Source organism: Lepidochelys kempii, chromosome 5 (assembly GCF_965140265.1).
Source record: "Lepidochelys kempii isolate rLepKem1 chromosome 5, rLepKem1.hap2, whole genome shotgun sequence".
NCBI classification, from domain to species: domain Eukaryota; kingdom Metazoa; phylum Chordata; order Testudines; family Cheloniidae; genus Lepidochelys; species Lepidochelys kempii.
In genome coordinates, this window is record NC_133260.1 from 97492018 (window position 1) to 97514862 (window position 22845).

Below are 22845 nucleotides of genomic sequence, written 5' to 3' on the forward strand. Positions count from 1 at the left end.
CTTGCCAGTGTCAACATACAAACTTCACTGAAGTGCAGTTGTACTCTGAGAAGTGCCTTTCTAAAAATAGCATGGTGAGGCTTCATGGTTACAGTCTTGCTCAAGGAATTCCATGTCAAATGTGTTCGGTCTATAAGTAAAAAAGGGGTTTTTCTCACTGTTAGCCTTGCAAACTCAACCAGAGATCATTTTGCTAGATCTATGGCACTCCAGTTAGATCTATGGCACTCCATTGCCTTTTACAGATGTAAGTGACATAACGCATAGTTCTACTGAGCAAGCAGGTGTCATATTTATATAGTTAATTTACAGAGTAAAACCCCACTTTCACTACCTGGCCTGGGCTCAGTCCTTTTAGTCTCTTGACTTTGCTCTGAAATGACTTGCTTTGGTCTGTCCTGGTAGTGATAATGGGCTCCTGACTTGAGGTAGAGTTTTCCAGAAGACAAATGCAAACATAAGTGGCTTGACAACATATGTGACATGATTTCCACTTTTTAATCAATGCCCATCAAAGATGGTTGAACATGGTTAGAACTTTGTAAACAATTCTACTGAATCTAAGTCACTCTCTCTTAGCTATGTTAGTTCTGCCTGACTAGCAGGAGTAAAAAACAGTGCAGAAATGATCTTCGCTAAAAAGAGAAGATATGACAACTGGGTACACATGAGGGGCAGCTTTGTGAGTAAAATGATGCCATTTTAATATAGTGACAATCTGTTTTATTTTGTATACTTTTGCCTATGAATATTAGTAACAGTAATGGAAATCCAAGCCCTCTTCTTTTTCTCATGATCTCTGAATTGGAAGATCCTCCCTTTTCAGGGTAAGGAATAGTTCATTACAGTCCTGGGCTTCAGTTAACTGCTCAGTCATGTGTGGTGGTTTACAGTGGACTCCAATTTGCTAGGCATCCAGCTGTGATCGGTTCATTTTATTTCTTAGGAAATCTATCCACACTTGAACACTGGTCCCAGCCGTGAAAGATGGAACAGTGCTTTTTCTGCTATACCTCTCAATTCCTATCTATAGGCATTTCAACATTACAAGTACTTTTTGGAGCTCTCTTAATTGTATTTCTCAAAGTTAGCCCATGCTTATGCTTGCTTATGAAATAAGGACAAAAAATAATAGTATCTTATGCTTGCACAGAAATGCTACCAATAATCTCACAATTAAATCCTGGGGATGAGGGCACAGGTCACTTGCTGGTTTAAACTAGAGTAAATGGTGCATTCTCTGTAACCTGAAGTCTTTAAATCATGATTTAAGGACATCAGTAGCTCAGACAGAAGCTATGGGTCTACTACAGGACTGGGTGGGTGAGGTTCTGTGGCCTGTAATGTGCAGGAGATCAGATTAGATGATCCTGATGGTCTCTTCTGGCATTAAAGTCTATCAGTCTAAATGTTAAAAAGGAAATAGCAGAATACAACCAGTAGCATTCACAGATCTACATTGTTATTCTTTGTAACTAGTTAGGTAACAGACTGGGATAGGGGAACATAATGAATAAAACAGGAAATAAAGAAACTTCTCACATCTAAAACGTCATCAAGTCCTGACCTTCTACTCATATTCATAGACAGAATGGGGGAGAGTTTAAAAGGTACAGAAAGCAGTTAGGTGTCCAATTTTCATTGATTTTAATGGGAGTTGGGTGCTTAACTCCCCTTTGCACCTTGAAAAATCTTCCTCAAATTGCCCAAATGTACAAATTATGCAGATGTAAAAATACATATGCAACTGCACATCTAATTTGCATGTAAACTAATTGTGCCTGTATATGGAAATTTGCTCATTGTGTGTGCTGTTTGCCTGCAAAACCATCATTTTGCATATGCAGTTACCTGATTTGCATGCACCTTCAGAGTAAGTGAATGGAAAAAATAAAAATCCGACAAGTAGGCCTGATTCTGATGTCACACGGACGTAAATTAGGAGCCATGCTAGTAAAATCACTGGGTTAACTGGTAAAGTGCTGATGTGAGATGAAAATGAGATGCTATTTCAAAATCAAGTCAGAATGAGGATGACGTACCTCTCCACAAAACAATCATCTGACACAAACATATTTTAACTAATTGGGGTACATTTCTAGAAGGACCTTACACTTCCAAAACTGTAGTCCAAGTTAAGTAGGTAGGCAGACATCTCAATTCTAGCATTTGCAAGAGAAAAGAATGGCCTTTTTCAAATAGCCCTTTATGACATTAGCATTCTTCACATTTATTTCATAGCAGAATATCTCTGAATCATTAACATGATACAGTCAAGTAATATAGATCTAGTAGTGAAGAAGGTTCTCTGGATTTACAGGGCCAAATCATAGCCTGATCTATGTGGCCATGCAGAGGACTAATGTGGAGTAAGACATCCTAGTTCCCCTCATGAACTGAGCAAGTAGGAACAGAGGGGTAGAGGAAGGGGGAAGTCTTGGCTCAGCTTTCTTCTCCTACCAATGCTCTGGCTGGTGCAGCTGAGACAGTGTGCAGGTGGGGAGGAGTAATGTGTTATTGGTGTAAACAAGCAGCAGATCTAGGGTGACCAGACAGCAAGTGTGAAAAATCAGGACAGGAGGTGGGGGATAATAGGCCTCTATATAAGACAAAGCATCAAATATCAGGACTGTCCCTATGAAATTGCAACATCTGGTCACCCTACACAGATCATATAAGCCATTGGAATGAGTGGGAGCAGGAGGAGGTGAGGGAAGGGAAGAAATTGCACCTCTCTCAAGCTGCAGTGCCCTGGGGTGGCAGAGGTATGTGTTGCTCTTACACAGGGCAGATTTCATATGCACCATCTAGTCCTATTTATGTACCTTACTAATCTAACATGTCACTGCCAAGAAATATGAGAAATATGAAAATAAATCTACAGTCATGTGTGACTCCACAATCTTGTTATTCTGATACTGGAAGCCCAGCCAGTCAAATCAAATTAATTAATACAAACCCAACCACATAACAGTGCTGACATAATCATATACATAATCAATGACAACTCTGTGGGCAAAGGTCTAAACAAACAAAAAGCCATGTTGCTTTGTGTTTCTCCAAAAAGGACAAAAAGGTAGAGAAATACATGATAAAGAGTATTCAAGCTTCCTAGAGAAATTAAAAACAGAAAATAAAAATTCAAATATAAACCCTGAAAATAAGTCTAGGAGAGCATCCCTTTAAAACCCTGCTTTGGTATACTTTCTCTTGCAGTGAAAAGATTCACACCTATGTTGATCAGAAAAACCACTGAGTCATGCAGCATTCATTTGTACAAACCTTATAGTGTTGACTGCATAAGAAAGTTCATGCTTTCCCTATTTTAATAAAAAGATTCAAGAACTATTCAGTAACCTTGCAAGTTAAACTAAAGAGGTTATGCAGGGCCATAATCAAGGCAGGGCAAGAGAGGCAGCTGCCCAGGGTACAAAGCCGCAGGGTGGAAAAATGGGGAGGTTTGCAGGGACACACACACACACACAGAGGATCATGTTTCAGAGTAGCAGCCATGTTAGTCTGTATTCGCAAAAAGAAAAGGAGTACTCATGGCACCTTAGAGACTAATAAATTTATTTGAGCATAAGCTTTCGTGAGCTACAGTTCACTTCATCGGATGCATTCAGTGGAAAATACAGTGGGGAGATTTACAAAATCACTACAAAAGGTTTACTCCCCCCCCCCCGCTCTCCTGCTGGTAACAGCTCACCTTAAGTGATCACTCTTTTGTTACAGTGTGTATGGTAATACCCATTGTTTCATGTTCTCTATGTATATAAATCTCCACACTGTATTTTTCACTGAGTGCATCTGTCAAGGTTCCTCCCCCACTCTGAACTCTAGGGTACAGATGTGGGGACCTGCATGAAAAACCTCCTAAGCTTATCTTTACCAGCTTAGGTCAAAACTTCCCCAAGGTACAAAATATTACCCCCGTTATCCTTGGAATGGCCGCTACCACCACCAAACTAATACTGGTTACTGGGGAAGAGCTGTTTGGACGCGTCCTTCCCCCCAAAATACTTCCCAAAACCTTGCACCCTACTTCCTGGACAAGGTTTGGTAAAAAGCCTCACCAATTCGCCTAGGTGACTACAGACCCAGACCCTTGGATCTTAAGAACAATGAACAATCCTCCCAACACTTGCACTCCCCCTTTCCTGGGAAATGTTGGATAAAAAGCCTCACCAATTTGCATAGGTGACCACAGACCCAAACCCTTGGATCTGAGAACAATGAAAAAGCATTCAGTGTTTTACAAGAAGACTTTTAATAAAAAATAGAAGTAAATAGAAATAAAGAAATCCCCCCTGTAAAATCAGGATGGTAGATATCTTACAGGGTAATTAGATTCAAAAACATAGAGAACCCCTCTAGGCAAAACCTTAAGTTACAAAAAAGATACACAGACAGAAATAGTTATTCTATTCAGCACAATTCTTTTCTCAGCCATTTAAAGAAATCATAATCTAACACATACCTAGCTAGATTACTTACTAAAAGTTCTAAGGTTCCATTCCTGTTCTGTCCCTGGCCAAGACGACTACAGACAGACACACAAACCCTTTGTTTCTCTCCCTCCTCCCAGCTTTTGAAAGTATCTTGTCTCCTCATTGGTCATTTTGGTCAGGTGCCAGCGAGGTTACCTTTAGCTTCTTAACCCTTTACAGGTGAGAGGAGCTTTCCCCTGGCCAGGAGGGATTTCAAAGGGGTTTACCCTTCCCTTTATATTTATGACACGCCCCCCAAATCTCAGCTAGGGTGAAACACTGGCTGGGATTTCTTCCTGGAGCTCTAGGAAAACAGAGTTAATAAGACACATGCATCTCTAAATATACTACCAAGTACATAAAGACTAACAATATTTTCCACATCTCAAGGACGATTTTAACCAGTTGATTCTGGGAAACTTTCACGGGAGAGTGCATCAGCCACTTTGTTAGAAGCTCCTGAGATGTGTTGGATGTCGAAATCAAAATCTTGGAGAGCTAAACTCCACCGAAGAAGTTTTCTGTTAGTTTCTTTGACGGTGTGAAGCCACTTTAGTGCAGCATGGTCGGTTTGCAGGTGGAAACGCCGTCCCCAAACATATGGGCGTAGCTTTTCCAGAGCGTAGACAATGGCATAACATTCTTTTTCAGTGACTGACCAGTTGCTTTCCCTCTCAGACAGTTTTTTGCTGAGAAACACTACAGGGTGGAATTCTTGATCAGGTCCTTTCTGCATTAAAACTGCTCCCACACCACGCTCGGATGCATCTGTGGTTACTAGGAACGGTTTGTCAAAGTCTGGGGCCCTTAGTACAGGGTCAGACATGAGTGTCGCTTTAAGCTTGTTAAAGGCCTTCTGACACCTTCCGGTCCACTGAACAGCATTTGGCTGTTTCTTTTTGGTTAGGTCTGTCAGTGGGGCAGCGATTTGGCTGTAGTGCGGTACAAATCGTCTGTAATAACCGGCCAAGCCTAAGAAGGATTGAACCTGTTTCTTTGACTTTGGGACAGGCCACTTTTGGATAGCATCCACTTTGGCCTGTAGGGGGCTGATAGTTCCTTGACCCACCTGGTGTCCAAGGTAAGTCACTCTGTTTAGGCCTATTTGACACTTCTTAGCCTTAACAGTTAGTCCTGCCTCCCTTATGCGCTCAAGGACTTTTTGTAGATGTTCCAGGTGGTCTGCCCAGGAATCCGAAAATATGGCCACATCGTCAAGGTAGGCGACTGCATATTCTCCTAATCCCGCTAGGAGACCATCTACAAGTCTTTGGAAAGTGGCGGGTGCATTTCGCAGCCCGAAAGGGAGTACATTAAATTCATACAGCCCGAGATGTGTGATGAAGGCTGACCTTTCCTTGGCAGATTCATCTAGCGGTACCTGCCAGTACCCCTTGGTTAAGTCCAAGGTAGAGATGAACTGGGCCCTTCCCAGTTTCTCTAATAGTTCATCTGTGCGTGGCATGGGATAGTTGTCTGGGCGAGTTACAGCATTTAGCTTACGGTAGTCCACGCAAAAACGTATTTCCCCATCTGGTTTGGGAACTAGAACCACTGGAGATGCCCATGCACTTTCAGAGGGGCGGATTACACCCATCTGTAACATATCCTGGATCTCCCGTTCTATAGCAGTTTTAGCTTGAGGAGACACCCGGTAAGGGTGGACCCTAATTGGGTGAGCATTACCTGTGTCAATGGAGTGGTATGCCCGTTCAGTCAGTCCTGGGGTGGCTGAGAACGTTGGCGCGTAGCTAGTGCACAGCTCCTGGATCTGCTGTCGCTGCATACGCCCAAGGGTCATGGAGAGGTTCACCTCTTCCACACCACCAGCACATTTCCCTTCGTAGTAAACACCTTCAGGCCACTCAGCGTCGTCTCCTCCCTGGGCTGTAAACTGACAAACCTTTAATTCTCTGGAATAAAAGGGCTTTAGAGAATTAATATGGTACACCTTAGGCTTTCGGTTGGAGGTGGGGAATGCTATGAGATAATTAACAGCTCCCAGGCGCTCCTGGACCACGAATGGCCCTTCCCACGATGCTTCCATTTTATGGGCCTGGAGCGCCTTTAAGACCATGACCTGGTCTCCTACTTTGAAGGAACGCTCTCTGGCATGTTTATCATACCAGGCTTTTTGCTCTTTTTGAGCATCCTGTAAGTTTTCTCTAGCAAGGGCTAAAGAGGTTCGGAGGGTGTTTTGTAGGTTGGTTACAAAGTCCAGAATGTTAGTTCCTGGAGAAGGTGTAAATCCCTCCCATTGCTGCTTCACCAACTGCAATGGCCCCTTAACCTCACGGCCATATACAAGTTCAAATGGGGAAAACCCTAAACTGGGATGTGGTACAGCTCTGTAGGCAAAGAGCAACTGCTGCAATACTAGGTCCCAATCATTGGAGTGCTCATTTACGAATTTACGTATCATGGCCCCCAAAGTTCCATTAAACTTCTCCACCATGCCATTTGTTTGATGATGGTAAGGAGTGGCAACCAAGTGATTTACCCCATGAGCTTCCCAAAGGTTTTTCATAGTTCCTGCCAGGAAATTAGTCCCTGCATCTGTGAGGATGTCGGAGGGCCAACCTACCCTGGCAAAAATGTCTGCTAGTGCCTGGCACACACTTTTAGCCCTGGTGTTGCTTAGAGCTACTGCTTCCGGCCATCGGGTGGCAAAATCCATGAAAGTCAGTATGTACTGCTTTCCTCTGGGTGTCTTTTTCGGAAAAGGACCCAGAATATCCACAGCTACTCGCTGAAATGGAACTTCAATGATGGGGAGTGGCTGGAGAGGAGCTTTGACCTGGTCTTGGGGTTTTCCCACTCTTTGGCACACCTCACAAGACTGGACATAGGTAGAAACATCCTTGCCCATTCCCTCCCAGTGGAATGACCCCCCCAAACGGTCTTTGGTCCTGTTCACCCCAGCATGGCCACTAGGGTGATCATGGGCTAAGCTCAAGAGCTTGGCCCGGTATTTAGTTGGAACTACCAACTGTCTCTGAGGATGCCAGTCTTCCTGGTGTCCCCCAGAAAGAGTTTCCTTGTATAAAAGTCCTCTTTCTACAACAAACCTGGATCGATTAGAAGAGCTGAGAGGCGGTGGGTTGCTCCGTGCCGCCGTCCAAGCTCTCTGGAGGCTTTCATCTGCTTCCTGTTCGGTCTGGAACTGTTCCCTTGATGCTGGAGACATCAGTTCCTCATGGGATTGTGGACCTAGGCTTGGTCCCTCTGGAAGCGATATAGGGGATGGAGCTGTTTCTGTTGACTGTGAACCGCTCTCCGCTGGTGCACTATGTTGGGATTCAGGCTCCGGCTGAGCCTCTTGTGTAGGGTTATCGGCTGCTGCCAGTTCAGGTTCGGTGGGGCCCTCTGGTGTTGAGGTTGCAAGTACTGGATTCAGTGCTGACACGGGGTCTGGTGTTGGTTGTTCGGCTGGTTCCGGTTCTGGGACTAGTTCCGTCTGGGTCTCTGGGACTGGATCCACTACTGCTGTTGCAGACATTGGCCTGGGGTCCAGGTCCATCACCTCTGACTGGGTCCTGATAGAAGTTTCCGGAACAGAGCTAGGCCTCACGGCTTGTTTAGCCTGGTTGCGGGTGACCATTCCCACCCTCTTGGCCTGCTTCACATGATTGGCCAAGTCTTCCCCCAACAGCATGGGGATGGGATAATCATCATAGACTGCAAAAGTCCACATTCCTGACCAGCCCTTGTACTGGACAGGCAACTTGGCTGTAGGCAAATTGAAAGAGTTGGACTTGAAGGGTTGAATCGTCACTTGGATCTCTGGGTTGATTAAATTGGGGTCCACTAAGGAAGCATGGATAGCTGACACTTGTGCTCCGGTGTCCCTCCACGCGGTGACCTTCTTCCCGCCCACACTCACAGTTTCCCTCCGCTCCAAGGGTATCTGGGAGGTATCTGGGCCTGTGGACCTCTGGTGTGATTCCGGTGCAATGAACTGTAATCTGTTGGGGTTCTTGGGGCAGTTGGCCTTTACATGCCCCAGCTCGTTACACTTAAAACATCGTCCAGCTGACGGGTCACTGGGACGAGGAGGGTTGCTGGAGAACGGGGTGGTGGGACGATAAGGGGTCTGGAGGGTTCTTTGGGAGGTAGGTGGGGCTTTGGGCGGCCCCCGGTAATAGGGTGTGGTCTGGGGTGGTCCCTTCTGGTCTCCGCTCCAACTGCGACCAGTTTTCTTCTTCTCTGCCACCTCCACCCATCTGGCTCCAATCTCTCCTGCCTCGATTACAGTTTTGGGTTTCCCATCTAGGATGTATCTTTCTATTTCCTCAGGAACACCCTCTAAGAATTGTTCCATTTGCATTAGGAAGGGCAAATTTACTGGAGATTCAACACTTGCTCCTGATATCCAGGCATCCCAATGTTTCACAATGTGGTAGGCATGTCGGGTAAATGACATGTCTGGTTTCCACCTTAGGGCTCTGAACCTCCGACGAGACTGCTCGGGTGTTATCCCCATTCTGACTCTCGCCTTGGATTTAAACAGTTCATACTTGTTCATGTGTTCTTTAGGCATTTCAGCTGCCACCTCAGCTAAGGGTCCACTGAGCTGCGGCCTCAGCTCTACCATGTATTGGTCAGTAGAGATGCTGTACCCAAGGCAGGCCCTTTCGAAGTTTTCTAAGAAGGCCTCAGTATCATCACCTGCCTTGTAGGTGGGGAACTTTCTGGGATGGGAAGTGGTACCTGGAGAAGGATTGCTAGGGTTTGTTGGTATATTCTGCTGGGCCTTTATCCTCTCCATCTCCTCCACATGCTTCCTCTCTTTTTCCTTCTCCTCCTCCACATGCTTCCTCTCTTTTTCCTTCTCCTCCTCCACATGCTTCCTTGCCTCCATTTCCCTCTTGTGTGCAGCCTCCTGTACCTCCTTCTCCAGCCGCATGAGTTCTATCTGTCTTTCATGTTCCCTTTGTTTTTCCTCAGCCTGAAATTTGGCTAATTCCAGCTGTAGTCGAGCTGAGGATTTGGTCATTCTAACCTCTCTGTTTTTAACTAACTTTACACCTGAGGTTTAGAAATAAACAAACAAAACTTGGCTGTAAAATTTTGCTGTGCTGGAATAGAATACCTATTCTCTGATAGTGATTGTCAGCCTACAGAAAAAGACAATTCCCTTGTCTCTGCTCTGGGCCCAAATTAAAGCAAAAAACCTCCAACTACTTGGAAACCTGCTTACCCAGCCCAACGAAGAAAAAAAAAAATTTCTTTTCAAACCTGTGCTCCTTGTAAAACAAAAAAAAAAAATCAAAATCCTAAAAAAAACCCTGCCACTTTTGTCTCCAGGCAAATGGGTAGAGCACACACCCCCTATTTACTTTTAGGAAGAAAAGAAAAAAAAAAACAAACCTCTGGGTTGGAAGACTGTGAATTTCCCTGCAGGAGTTAAGTACCCTGCCTCCAGGCAAATGAAACCTGCAATTCACAAGATAATCCCCTTTTGTCTCTGCTTGGCCACAAAGCAGAGAGAAACCAAGCTGCTTTCAGTTTCAAAGCTGCCTTCTGGACTTCCTAAAAATTCCTTTTTAAAATCTGTATTTCTAGTTCAAAAAATCTCAACTGGATCTCAAAATGATTTCAGGTTAATCCCACCGCTGCGCCACCATGTCAAGGTTCCTCCCCCACTCTGAACTCTAGGGTACAGATGTGGGGACCTGCATGAAAAACCTCCTAAGCTTATCTTTACCAGCTTAGGTCAAAACTTCCCCAAGGTACAAAATATTACCCCCGTTATCCTTGGAATGGCCGCTACCACCACCAAACTAATACTGGTTACTGGGGAAGAGCTGTTTGGACGCGTCCTTCCCCCCAAAATACTTCCCAAAACCTTGCACCCTACTTCCTGGACAAGGTTTGGTAAAAAGCCTCACCAATTCGCCTAGGTGACTACAGACCCAGACCCTTGGATCTTAAGAACAATGAACAATCCTCCCAACACTTGCACTCCCCCTTTCCTGGGAAATGTTGGATAAAAAGCCTCACCAATTTGCATAGGTGACCACAGACCCAAACCCTTGGATCTGAGAACAATGAAAAAGCATTCAGTGTTTTACAAGAAGACTTTTAATAAAAAATAGAAGTAAATAGAAATAAAGAAATCCCCCCTGTAAAATCAGGATGGTAGATATCTTACAGGGTAATTAGATTCAAAAACATAGAGAACCCCTCTAGGCAAAACCTTAAGTTACAAAAAAGATACACAGACAGAAATAGTTATTCTATTCAGCACAATTCTTTTCTCAGCCATTTAAAGAAATCATAATCTAACACATACCTAGCTAGATTACTTACTAAAAGTTCTAAGGCTCCATTCCTGTTCTGTCCCTGGCCAAGACGACTACAGACAGACACACAAACCCTTTGTTTCTCTCCCTCCTCCCAGCTTTTGAAAGTATCTTGTCTCCTCATTGGTCATTTTGGTCAGGTGCCAGCGAGGTTACCTTTAGCTTCTTAACCCTTTACAGGTGAGAGGAGCTTTCCCCTGGCCAGGAGGGATTTCAAAGGGGTTTACCCTTCCCTTTATATTTATGACAGCATCCCATGAAGGGAGCTGTCGCTCACGAAAGCTTATGCTCAAATAAATTTGTTAGTCTCTAAGGTGCCACAAGTACTCCTTTTCTTTTTGCGAACTTTTTGTGTCCCCCGCCCCCCCCCCCTCCCCGATTTCAGCTTTCCATTTAGCACAGAGGTTTTCTTGCTTGCTTGCCATGGTCGCTAAAATGCCTAGTTACGACTCAGGTTAAAAGTGTCATTTCTTTGTGTTGTACTTATACTGGAGAATAAAAAAATAAAACCAAAAAAACCCATCCAACTAATCAACCTTCTTAGCACCTCTATGTAATTTAAAAGATAGAGTGAATCATGAATGTTAGCTTGATTATTTCTTAGCATTTGTATAATTAGCCTTTTACTGGAGATAAATTTTAATAACTCCCGCAAAAACAGCTTCACTCAATGCTTACAAAATGGGTGGGTTCAGCAATTCCTGCACTGGTAGGCAAATGGGGCAAACCTGTCACTGCATTATCATCACATTCGGCTCTGCCCAACTAATTGCGTCACTCCCACCACAAAGTCTGCAAGGAAGGTTCCTACTGATGGCTGTGCCATTTGTTGTAGCTCTAGCAAGTCTTTGCAATCTGAGCCCAATGATGCTGGGATAATGCAACGTGTCTGAGTTATATTGATAAGGCATTTTAGCTAACCACCTCCTTTCTTAGGGGAGATGGGCAATCTAATGGTTATGCAACAAGGTCTGGAATACTCCCTGGGTTTGTTCTTTGCTCTTCCAACAACTCACAACCATAGAGGCCAACATTTTCAAAAGTGTCCAGTAATTTGGGGTGTATCCATTATGAGAAATTGAAGCCCTGACTTGCAGAGCCCCTGTAGCTCTCACTGATGTTAGCTGAAGAAGTGGGTACGCAGATATTCTGAAAAATACATCTGATGGATACTTCTGAGAGTGTACTAGTACTTCTATGTAACTAGTTTACATATCGTTTAAATATATAGTTTATTCCTTACTAAAAGGATGTTGTGTAGCTCAGTTAACTGGAGCCCAAACTCCTCCCTGATCAAGACTGACCCAAAGGGTTAAGCACAGATGTTGCACGGGGGAATTGAATCCTGTATTCCAAACCCTGGAACACCACAAAATTGCTCCATGGCTGTACTCGGGCCTTAATGCTGCAGTAGCTTCTATGTTAGCTGTGATCCCTCCCTACTTTACTGGTCGATTGGGGGAACTTGCAGATCACCTGTGCACACCCCTAGCCCATCCCCAAAGCATTCCTTCATACTATGGTAGTGGAAATTCCACAAAACACACCTCTTTGTACCCAACTGTGTGCTGCCCTCTTGTGTAGGTTCCCCACATCCTCCCCATCTCCCTTCAAAGTAGAACAACCCACCAAAGTTTATAGGCACAGATTGGCACTGACATTGGGGAGGCAGGATTTGTCCCTTTATGTTTTGAGATCCTTAGATGGAAGGAACTATAAAAGTAAAAATATTATTAGTAGCACATTTTAAATGTTAGCCATGATAAAACAAATCTATTGCCTGGTAAATTGTAATGCCACCACCTAGTCCACAGTATTTTCATATCAAAGCATTTATTGATCTTACCAAAAATACAGTTTAAAATGCAGTATTTCTTCCACTGAGGAATAGCTCAAATAAGTTAAATAAACAGCTTAGGACCCCAATATATTTAATAGTGAAGTTAGCAATTTAAAGCTCCATTTTGGAGTCCGGATTAATGTCAAAGGTAATTGACTTCCAAAGGGGAATGGTCACAATAAGGAAGCGTTTCAAAAGCATTCTCAAGTTTTATTTGTGTTTGTAAAGTGCTCTGCCCTCTTTGTGTGAAAGGCACTACTTTATATATAAACAAAGTATTATAAAGAACAAAAGCCTTTCGCATAATTTGCCACAAAGTCTAAGGACAGCACCAAGGTAAACCCTAAATCAAAATAAAATGTACTGTATCAGATTCTAAAAGAATATGGAATATGATGATAGAACGTTATGATCAAAGATCAAACTGCTTCTATTACATTATTCCATTTAGCATCCTAGAAGAATCTCCTTACTAATACTGAGTCTATCTAATGTAATATTATATCATTGAAATTCTTTTTCAATGGAAAAAACATGTTTTTTGTATCACCAGTTGAATGCAATGGGAAAGTTCATGTATAAATAAAGGCTCAAGTTTACAAAGAATTACATAAGCCTTATGTAAGAGAGGACAATGAACACACCATATTCAAACTAGAGTAATAAAAAACGATAAAAAACTTAGGTCTGATATTGCATTTAAAGGGCCAGATTCTGAACAGTTGCAGTCACTTCTAGTGTAACTCCATTGGCTTTGATTGAATTATTCCAGATTGACACCACTGTAACTGAGATCAGAGTCTGATGTGGTGATTTGCATACACCAATTTAATGGCAGAGTTAGGATTAGGGCTCAGAAGTTCCTGGATCCTAGACTCACACCATACTTCCTCTCTGCTACATTCATCAGACATGAATGCAATGAAAAAATCACATGAAAATATAGAATATTATCTGATTTATTGATAGAAACAAAAAACTAGGTTTTGCAAGCTGTGCATGATTGAATGACATTTGGACCACGTCTGGCCCATTATAGTCTGACGGAATGCTGCACATGCTTTTCCACATGTTTATATCTAGTATGTACATTACACACAATCCTCTCCCATCATATTAAAAGAGAATTATTGTGGTTGGAAAATCAAGCACTCAAAAATTAGGAAATGCCAGAATTAAGGATGCCTGTATAACCTTAATTTATACTTCTTATGGTTATGCTCTAGGAGACAATCTTTAATTACATGGTCAGATACTAAGTTTGCACAGGACTGAGCTTGAGTCAGTGCACAGAATGGATGGTGCTCAATTAATGAGCAGTTATTCAGTATTTTGTTTCTCCTTATTGTTCAATGTGCAGCCCTAGGCCTTATTTACTGCACACTATTGAAACTCTGCTCCGTTTTTGTTAATTTCAAACATTCATGAATTTATTTTCACAAAGTCCCAGTGAGATTTGGGTGCGGGGAGTATTATAATCCCCATTTCACATATGTGGAACTGAAGCACAGAGAAATTAAGGTAAAAGTATCAATTAATTCTGGGTATCCAATCTGAAATAACTAGGACCTGATTTTTCAGAATACTTAGCATTGTATTGTTATGTTCTCAAAGCCCAGCTCCCATTGACTTCAACTGCAGCTGTGAGTGCTCAGCATTTCTGCAAATCAGACCCTAGAGTCTCAAATCAGGTACCAAGAAAAGGAGGAACACACAGTTAGTGACTATGTGTAAAAAATTTGGTTTATGTGGCTTGACTAGCATCACATAAGAGCTCTCTGGCTGAGGCAGACACAGAATCCAATTCTCCAGCACAGCATTAAACTGCCTAAACCATGAGACATCCTTTATCTAACTGCAATGCCCTGCCTCATTCACTACACAGCCACCAAATTCTACAGCAAATGAACTAGAAGTCCTGCAGGCAACAATGCCATTCACTGCTCAACCCTGATTCATCCCCAGAGCAGGTCCATTCTGTGCTCTGAATGAGGCAGGGGCCCTGCCTGGTTTCCTTCCAGCTTGCTCACCCTGTTCTTTGGCAGCCTGTCGGGCAGACTATCAGGAAGTTGGGAGCCTGGAAACCGCAGTGCATTGGTTCCCAAGCTCTGAGACTCCCAGTTCAGCCAGTGTGCTGAGTGTGCTGAGCCAGGGCGTCCAGGCTCCCAACTCCCACTTCAGTCCATCAGGCAGAATATTGTTTTGAAATGATCAAAACAAACTTTTAATTTTTCATTTTTTTTCCTGGATTCTGTTTCTTAGAGAATTTGGAATGCAAACCAAACATTTCGAACTGTAATTCTATCAAATTTTGAACCAAATCCTATAGGAAATGGAATGGTTGTTCTCCACACAGCTGTAGTTGTTATCCTTTATGTAGACCAGCACTAGATGGAATATTTCAGAGTAGCAGCCGTATTAATCTGTATTCGCAAAAAGAAAAGGAGTACTAGTGGCACCTTAGAGACTAACCAATTTATTTCAGCATAAGCTTTTGTGAGCTACAGCTCACTTCATCGGATGCTCACGAAAGCTTATGCTCAAATAAATTGGTTAGTCTCTAAGGTGCCACTAGTACTCATTTTCTTTTTTAGATGGAATGAAATACTTTGTCGGTGGGTTTCACAGATATTTGCTGACAGCAGGGGAATGGTGAGATTATAGAATCTTTGGGTTCTGTTCCAGGCTCTGGAGGGGACTGCAATCTGGTGGACAGACTCCCAGTCCCAGTCTCCTCCCTGTGACCCTAAGAACACCTAAATGCCAGCTGGCAAGGGCGTTACAAGAATATCCTGATCCTGTACATTCTGGTTCACCAAAGCAAGGTCTTAAATGAAAGCCAAGGTCTCCCTTTAGTATCACTGTGAAATGTACATACAGGTACTCTGTAAGGAGTTATGTATGTGTGCTGAAAATATGCTCCTAGAGTCTGTATCAAGGCAGAGTGGTTTTCTGTCACACAACAGATGTTTATTCACCTGTCCCTTTGACATGTAAATTAAGCATTGTAAATTAACACACTGGAGAGTCATTTTCATACAAAGTCCCCGGGGTGGGGGAGGAGATGTGAAATCAACAGGGAGGCAGCACGCCAGAGAATAAGCTACAGGGAGTTATCCCTGACTCAGATACTGACAATGAACTTTGGGGTATATAAGGGGAAGGCAAAGAGACATCCCTTTATCCTGCATCTAGGAAGTAACTAAACAGTATGATTACATTCATGAAAATGGGATCACAACCTGCCCTGGTCGGAAACACTGAAAAAGACAGAAGGTTAGCTTAAGTGAAATTTAATTTCTAGAAATTATTGTATGATTTTGTTTTATATGTAACCTCTTTGTTTCTATTATCCTTTCACATTATCTCCTGAACCATGAACCTTTCACAATAAATACATTGTTGTTTTCACTATAAATGTATCTCAGTGCCATGGTATTATACAAGGAGATGGTCCTGGGTTGAATCGTTCAAGCTGGTACATTGCTCCCAGGGGGGACAACAGACCTGGTATTCTTGTGAGTGTTCAGTGGATAAGGAGCTGCAGACTAAAGGGGAATATTTCAAAGGGGCTTGCGGTATGGGGTACACCTATCGTTAACCTGCAAGGCAAAAAGGGAGGGCTGGCACAGGCTAGAGAAGATTGTTTGGGTGGCTGACAGACTGAAGGTGTCAGGAAGCTGATACCCAGTTAAGCACAAGCAATTCTCCCTCTCACTGGGGACAAGGGGGTAATAAAATTACTCTCAGTCCTGGGTACCTGAGAACATTTACACCCTCTCACCCCAACTCAGTCTCAGTTTTCTTCTCCCGTCCCCACAACAGTCTCAATCGCTCCACAAGATTCTGTGTCCCCATCTATTCCCCCAGCACCAGCACCAGGTCTGGCTCCTGTCTTTTCTGTATTTTAATAATGCAATTTCCTCTGCCACACTACCTGGGCTTAATGGGTGTTATGTTTTAAATACAACACCGAACACATAATACAGAGAGATGTAGTATCTACCAGAAATGTAACTACTTTTTAAAATTCAGTGTAGTATTAAAGTGTGGTAATAATATTAACAACTGTATTGTCTTCTGTAATAATATTCCTATAGTGTTTGAAGGGAACACAAACACCTTGTAAAATAATTGGGCCGGTTTGTAGATCTTAAGGGAAAGTTATTAGTGTTGTTATTCTCTAATTGCAACAGGAAATTGTGTTTGTGATGTTTTGGTGCGGGGGGGCGGGGGGGGCATTTCTTTTCCAAAACCTAGAGCGTATTAATGAGTCTACTGGATGAACAGTAAATAAGAAAAGCTAAGGGCAGGCTATGACTCACAACAATCCTGTAATCTAGAACTTGCATCCTTCTCATCTCCCTCTGGTTGTTGTCTAGTGGCCTATTTGTTTAACTACTACTTTGATAGAGCTCAGTGGTGGTGAACACTCTAGCATAGCCCCAGAGGCTTGAATGGCACTACACACATTCTTACTGTTAAGCGTATGCTTAAGTGCTTTGCTGGATCAGGGCCAGATTACTCAGCACCCTGCAGGATTGAGCACATAGTGTGTTACTTCCCATGTGTTCCTGGAATGTGATACCCAGCAGAGATGCATGACAGGCACAGTCCTTAGCTTTAGTGATATGCTGAGTAGACAATAGAATGCATTTCCCCTGGCAGCTTTGAATCTCTGTTCAGCCATGTTGTCATCCACAGATGCAGCTTCCACTGCTCTCTAAGCTTCAGAATGGTTTTATAAATCACTTCAAGAGCACTTGAGGACATTTTCTTGCATTTTTCTCTCCTGGCACCCCCTTCTCCAATAACACAAACAACACATTTATTTAGGGATTCATTAGCAAAGCATTCTTTAACATTAATCTAGGGAGAAAATCCTGCAGTTGTTCCCTAAACTATTGCTCTGTTAACACTGAGATAGCAACTAATCTGCAGCATGGAGATTGCAGAATGCTTTGTCCTTTCTACCTTGAAAAGCAGCAGAACTCATTAATGAGCCCTTGCTAACTGATTCTGATTTAGTGTCAGCGTTGTCACACACAGTCACACAGAAGCACACCAATAAAATTTCAATCCGACTTGCTGTGATCATTACGTCCAGTGGTCTAACAACAGGAGTTCTGCCTTTGTGTTGAATATTGTCAGATCAGGCTCACAGGAGCTCTGCGTTTCAGTCCCTACATGAAATAAATAAAAGTGCCAAAGCTGCCTCTAAAATATAAAGATTAATGGAGAAATTCATTAGTTCAAATGACATGCGTAAGCGCTGCTGTTGGCTATTCTTGGCTACCTGATCTCTGATATCCTTTAAAATAAAAGCACAGACCAATAAGTCTGTGGATGTATCAGCTAGATAAATGACTATCAATTCAATAAATAAACAAAATAAAGAATTAAGATTAAGAGCTGGATTAAAATATATTTTAAAATTTTGTGGTCTATTATTACTGTTAGATCCAGATTGTCAACTCCTTGCTTTCGTTGGCAAACACTTTCTCATGCAAAGAGTCCCACTGACTTCAATGGCATGACTTGTATAAGTAACTGCTCAACAAGACAGGGAAAGGGTTCACAATCTAGGCCCCAACCCAACAAAGGTTTACCCATGTGTTTAGCTTTAAGCATTTTATAGAGCTAGTTGAGAAATGGATTTTTCCCACTACCAAAAGTGTAGATGAAAACTATTTTTTTTATTTTCATCAAAAGTTTTCTAATTTTTTGAGGGTTTTATTAAAAAAAAGGAAATTTAAAAACTGAATTTTTTTAAAAAAAAGTTTGTTTTTGGCAACTGAAAACTGAAACATTTCAGCCACCAGGCAAACATTTTTGGTTTTACTGAATTCCCACCCCCACCCCACATCAGCTGAGTTTTTTCAACAAAAACCTGAAAAAATTAATAAAAAACAGGCATCTCTCTTGTACCAACCAGATAGTAAGCAAAACAAAACAACCCCCCACTCAAACCTTTTAAACTGAAAATTTTTGACTAGCTCTAGAACTTTGCAGGATTGGAGCCATAGACCATAACAACAACAACAACATTGTTTTAGGTGTGTTAGAAACTAATAGGAAGGCAGGGGGTCTAGGCGCCTCTCTCAAACTAATTTAACTAATTTATGAGTCAACAGTGTGCCCTTGTTGCCAAGAAGGCTAACGGCATTTTGGGCTGTATAAGTCGGAGCATTGCCAGCAGATTAAGTGACGTGATCATTCCCCTCTATTCGGCATTGGTGAGGCCTCATCTGGAGTACTGTGTCCAGTTTTGGACCCCATAATACAAGAAGGATTTGGAAAAATTGAAGGGCAACAAAAATGATTAGGGGGCTGGAGAACACGATTTATGAGGAGAGGCTGAGGGACCTGGGATTATTTAGTCTGCGGAAGAGAAGAATGAGGGGAGATTTGATAGCTGCTTTCAACTACCTGAAAGGGGGTTCCAAAGAGGATGGATTTAGACTGTTCTCATTGGTACCAGATGACAGAACAAGGAGTAATGGTCTCAAGTTGCAGTGGGGGGAGGTTTAGGTTGGATATTAGGAAAAAAGTTTTCACTAGGAGGGTGGTGAAGCACTATAATGCGTTACCTAGGGAGGTGGTGGAATCTCCTTCCTTAGAGGTTTTTAAGGTCAGGCTTAGTTGGGGATTGGTCCTGCTTTGAGCAGGGGGTTGGACTAGATGACCTCCTGAGGTCCCTTCCAACCCTGATTTTCTATGATTCTATGATTAACTCCACTGGCTCTAATGGTGTTACTCTTGATTTATACTGGTGTAAGTGAAAAGAGAGTCAGGTTCAGGATCCCTATCTCAAAGCACTTACAATCCCAGGTTTCAGTTTGCCAACACATATACATGTAAATACAATGGCATGTGCATAAGTATCAGCAGGATACAAATAAAAGGATGTGTGTAATGAAAAGTTGTATGCTTGATGGGTGATGCTTGGGACTACCATGTTAGTTTTATGGATAGGATTTCTTTTCCCATTCATCTAGTGGGTTAACACTCTCTGTGAGGGCTTTAGAGGTTTCATGGAGAAAATGCACTTTAAGGAGGGAATTGAAGAAGAAGAGGTTCAAGGAATGGCAGACGAACCCTGGGAGAGATTGCAGGCATAAGGCTACACAGAAGAAGCCATAGAGATGACAGTGGGAAGATGATATGACATGCGGAAGTACAGGCTAGGTGGAACACAGGGGCAAAATGGAGTCTAACGGCTCACTTCAATGAAATGAGAAGGGTATTTGCATGTAGCATCATAATTTACATCTGTTAGCACAAGGTGGGTATGGAAAACATATCTTCCCCAAATTTGTAAAAATCAGTCTTTTCACAGATATTTCTGAAGGAGAAAAGGGACCTATGTTCTAACTTTTTTGCAGCAAATACTTTACCCAATGCTAGTTAGCATCACTAAGAGTAATACATACACTGAGGGGGGAAACAGACACCTCTGTTTTGCTCCCATGCACTAATGAAGCCTTATTACTAATATACCCTTTAAAAACACAAGTTTCTCTGACTCTAAATCGAAACACACACAAATACCTTTAAAGATAAACAAAACTTTGTTTTCCAAAATATCTTAGCTTTTAGCTTTCACAGCAGACTTTCTATATGTTCCTTTGTTGTGTAGAGAACAACAGTAATCAAAAATATCAAGCTAGAGCGACAACACATTCAACCGATAAAACACTAACTATGAATCATTACATCACCAGAACAAACCCTCCGTTGACTGATCATGTCCTGAGATCATTTTTTTGTTGTTGGCATCCTATTGACAGGAGTTGCAACCTATGATGTAGATAGTTTGCAATGTCTCATGTGACTGCATAGGCCAATCCAAAATTGCATGATCTTTGGCAGTTATTGCAAATGTATGTATAAGCTGCCTTTTTCAAATTAAAGTTCTCATTGGTGTCACATGGCCCATACTTTTAACTTATTTCAAGAACTATCCTTCCCTCTGAATTATAGTATAATGTGTTTGGTAGGCAATGAACACAATACTTACAAAACGGTGAAGAGCACCTTGATTGCTGAAAGACTATGCCACTGTGAAACTGCTTAGCCAGGCTGTGTCTTAAGATACCTATAGCTGCTTTTCCAGATATGTTTGTCCCACTTTTCTGGAAAGTTCAGATTTTTAAAAAGCAGGAAAGAGATCTAGATACTATTCTGACCTTTAATTCAGAATCAGGGACATAGACAACTTTTTTTTGAGAGGTTAGAATTAAAAAAAATAATAAGCTAATAGCTGTTGAATACCATTTGCACACTATCTAATAATCATAGCAGGGACAGTTATCACATAACGCATTTTGTTCTCTTCAGCCCAGGAAGGGTACAGTCTTTTGATAGTTCCTTTCTTTCCCCCAGAATATAAGCAGGCTCTTGAAATCAGGGGATGGGTTGAAGGTCTCTTCTGAATAGGGTTGCCAACAGTCCCTTATTACAAGGGACATCCCTTATTTTTTCATCTCTGTACAAGATCAGGAGTTGCTGAGTGCTGAAAAAGCAGCAAGAAATGCTCCTGGTGAATGTTGGTGAGTACTGATTATTATTATATTATTATTATTATTATTAAAGATAATAAATAATGATAAAACTAATAATAATATCAGGAGGAGGGGTGGGGTGGAGCTGGTAAGAAAACAGTTCCTTATTTTTGAAATACAATGTTGGAAACCCTACTTCCAAAGAAAATTCGGATTCCTTTCTTCCCTGGCTGGAAAATGGCTCAACATGCAAAGTCTCCCACTCTTTCTGCAGCCAGGCTGGCTGTTTTTCTCCTCTCACTAAGGCCATTGATCCACTTTTTCTCTCTGTGTGTATGAGGACTTGATTTCCTCTCTCCAGGGAGACTTGGGATATGTCCAGCCAATGGCCACTTCTCTGGGGCTGACTCCTGAAGTCTCCTAGTTGGCCTCTCTCTTCTTCCTCCTTCCTCCAACAACATGACTTCAGTGTGCTCTTTTCACAAATGGAAGGAAGGAGGTAATTATATCAGTAATTAAAGATACAGTATTGTGCCTAAAACCAAGCATCAACAACTGTCATGGACAAAGCTGTTACGTTGCTGCTAATATGGGTGGCTTAGTTTCAGGTGTAGCAAGCAGATTGCAAGCACAAGCTCTGTATATTCGTTGTTACAGGCAACCTTTGAATTTGGCATGCCCAGACACCATTAAAAGTAATACTGTCACAAACACCTTACAAAATCTCCAGATTAATTAAAAAACATTCCAAAATGCTATATTTCAAGACATAAAATGAGAAGTGCAAGTACAACACCAAGATGGCCTCTCTGTGCAGGAGAATTTGCTTCAGTTTCTGAGAACTACCCTGCACTCTGTGCAACGTGGGAGGTTGCAAAGGACGCAGTGAAAGATCCTGAAATGAGAGGTCAAACTGGCGGCATTGGAGCTCAAATGGAAAAGTTTAACTTACTCTTTTACTTTGAACAAAGACAAAAAGTCATAAACATGGATCAGAAGTTTCAGGAACAGAAGGCCAATCTCTTAAAAAAATTACACTTACTTCACCTCAGTGCATTCAATCAGATGAAAACTACACTGGGAGCAAATTTACCAAAAAGGATTAAAGTTGTAGAGAGTCTGAATGGCTGAACTTCCAAGGAAAAGTTACCAAGAAAATGCAAATAGGGACAAATGAACGCAGCTACCCAAATTCAGGAATTTTATAAGTACATCTACCATGAACTAATTGATTTTACGTTGTCCAGTATTCAATCAAAATCTGAATAGAAAGGCTACAAAATTATTCAAACATATTGAAATGTTCATAAAAATTCCAAACATAACAGAAACACAAATTCAAGAGGTGTTTCAGGTGTATGGTTTCAATTTCAACCATGATTACTCAGCTTCATTTCTTGCAAACCATCAGCCTACAGAAAGATCACTGAAGTCAGTTCAGAAATACCTCAGTTTGCTTATCTGACTCAAATATCAGCTGTTTTCTGAAGTGGTAAAATTGATAAAAAATTATTTTGATGGTACTAGCAACCTATGCTGTTAGAGTGCATAGTTTCAGTGATCTATGTCCTGCTAAAACATGGCTTTGATACACAACGGGACAATCACTGCTCAACTGGTATATGATTTTACTTGTACACAAAGAAAAAAATGACTTCCAGCTTACCAATGCTGTAGAAGATTTCATTTCAAGAAACTCGGAGAGA

General features: G+C 42.0%; 2 protein-coding genes across 2 annotated transcripts in view; both read right to left on the reverse strand.

Annotated features, from left to right (window-relative positions):
- The window catches only part of LOC140911727 (uncharacterized), a 35881-nt gene extending 24966 nt beyond the window's left edge, over positions 1 to 10915 (reverse strand). Inside the window, exons 1-2 of the mRNA XM_073345343.1 lie at positions 10803 to 10915; positions 8676 to 9518 (exon numbers count right to left, since the gene is read on the reverse strand). Coding sequence (XP_073201444.1) covers positions 8676 to 9486 — 811 coding nt within the window. The 5' untranslated portion in view covers positions 9487 to 9518; positions 10803 to 10915. The remainder of the gene's footprint in view (positions 1 to 8675; positions 9519 to 10802) is intronic.
- Positions 1 to 22845, reverse strand: part of RORB (RAR related orphan receptor B) — a 207928-nt gene that overhangs the window by 117599 nt on the left and 67484 nt on the right. The window lies entirely within an intron of this gene.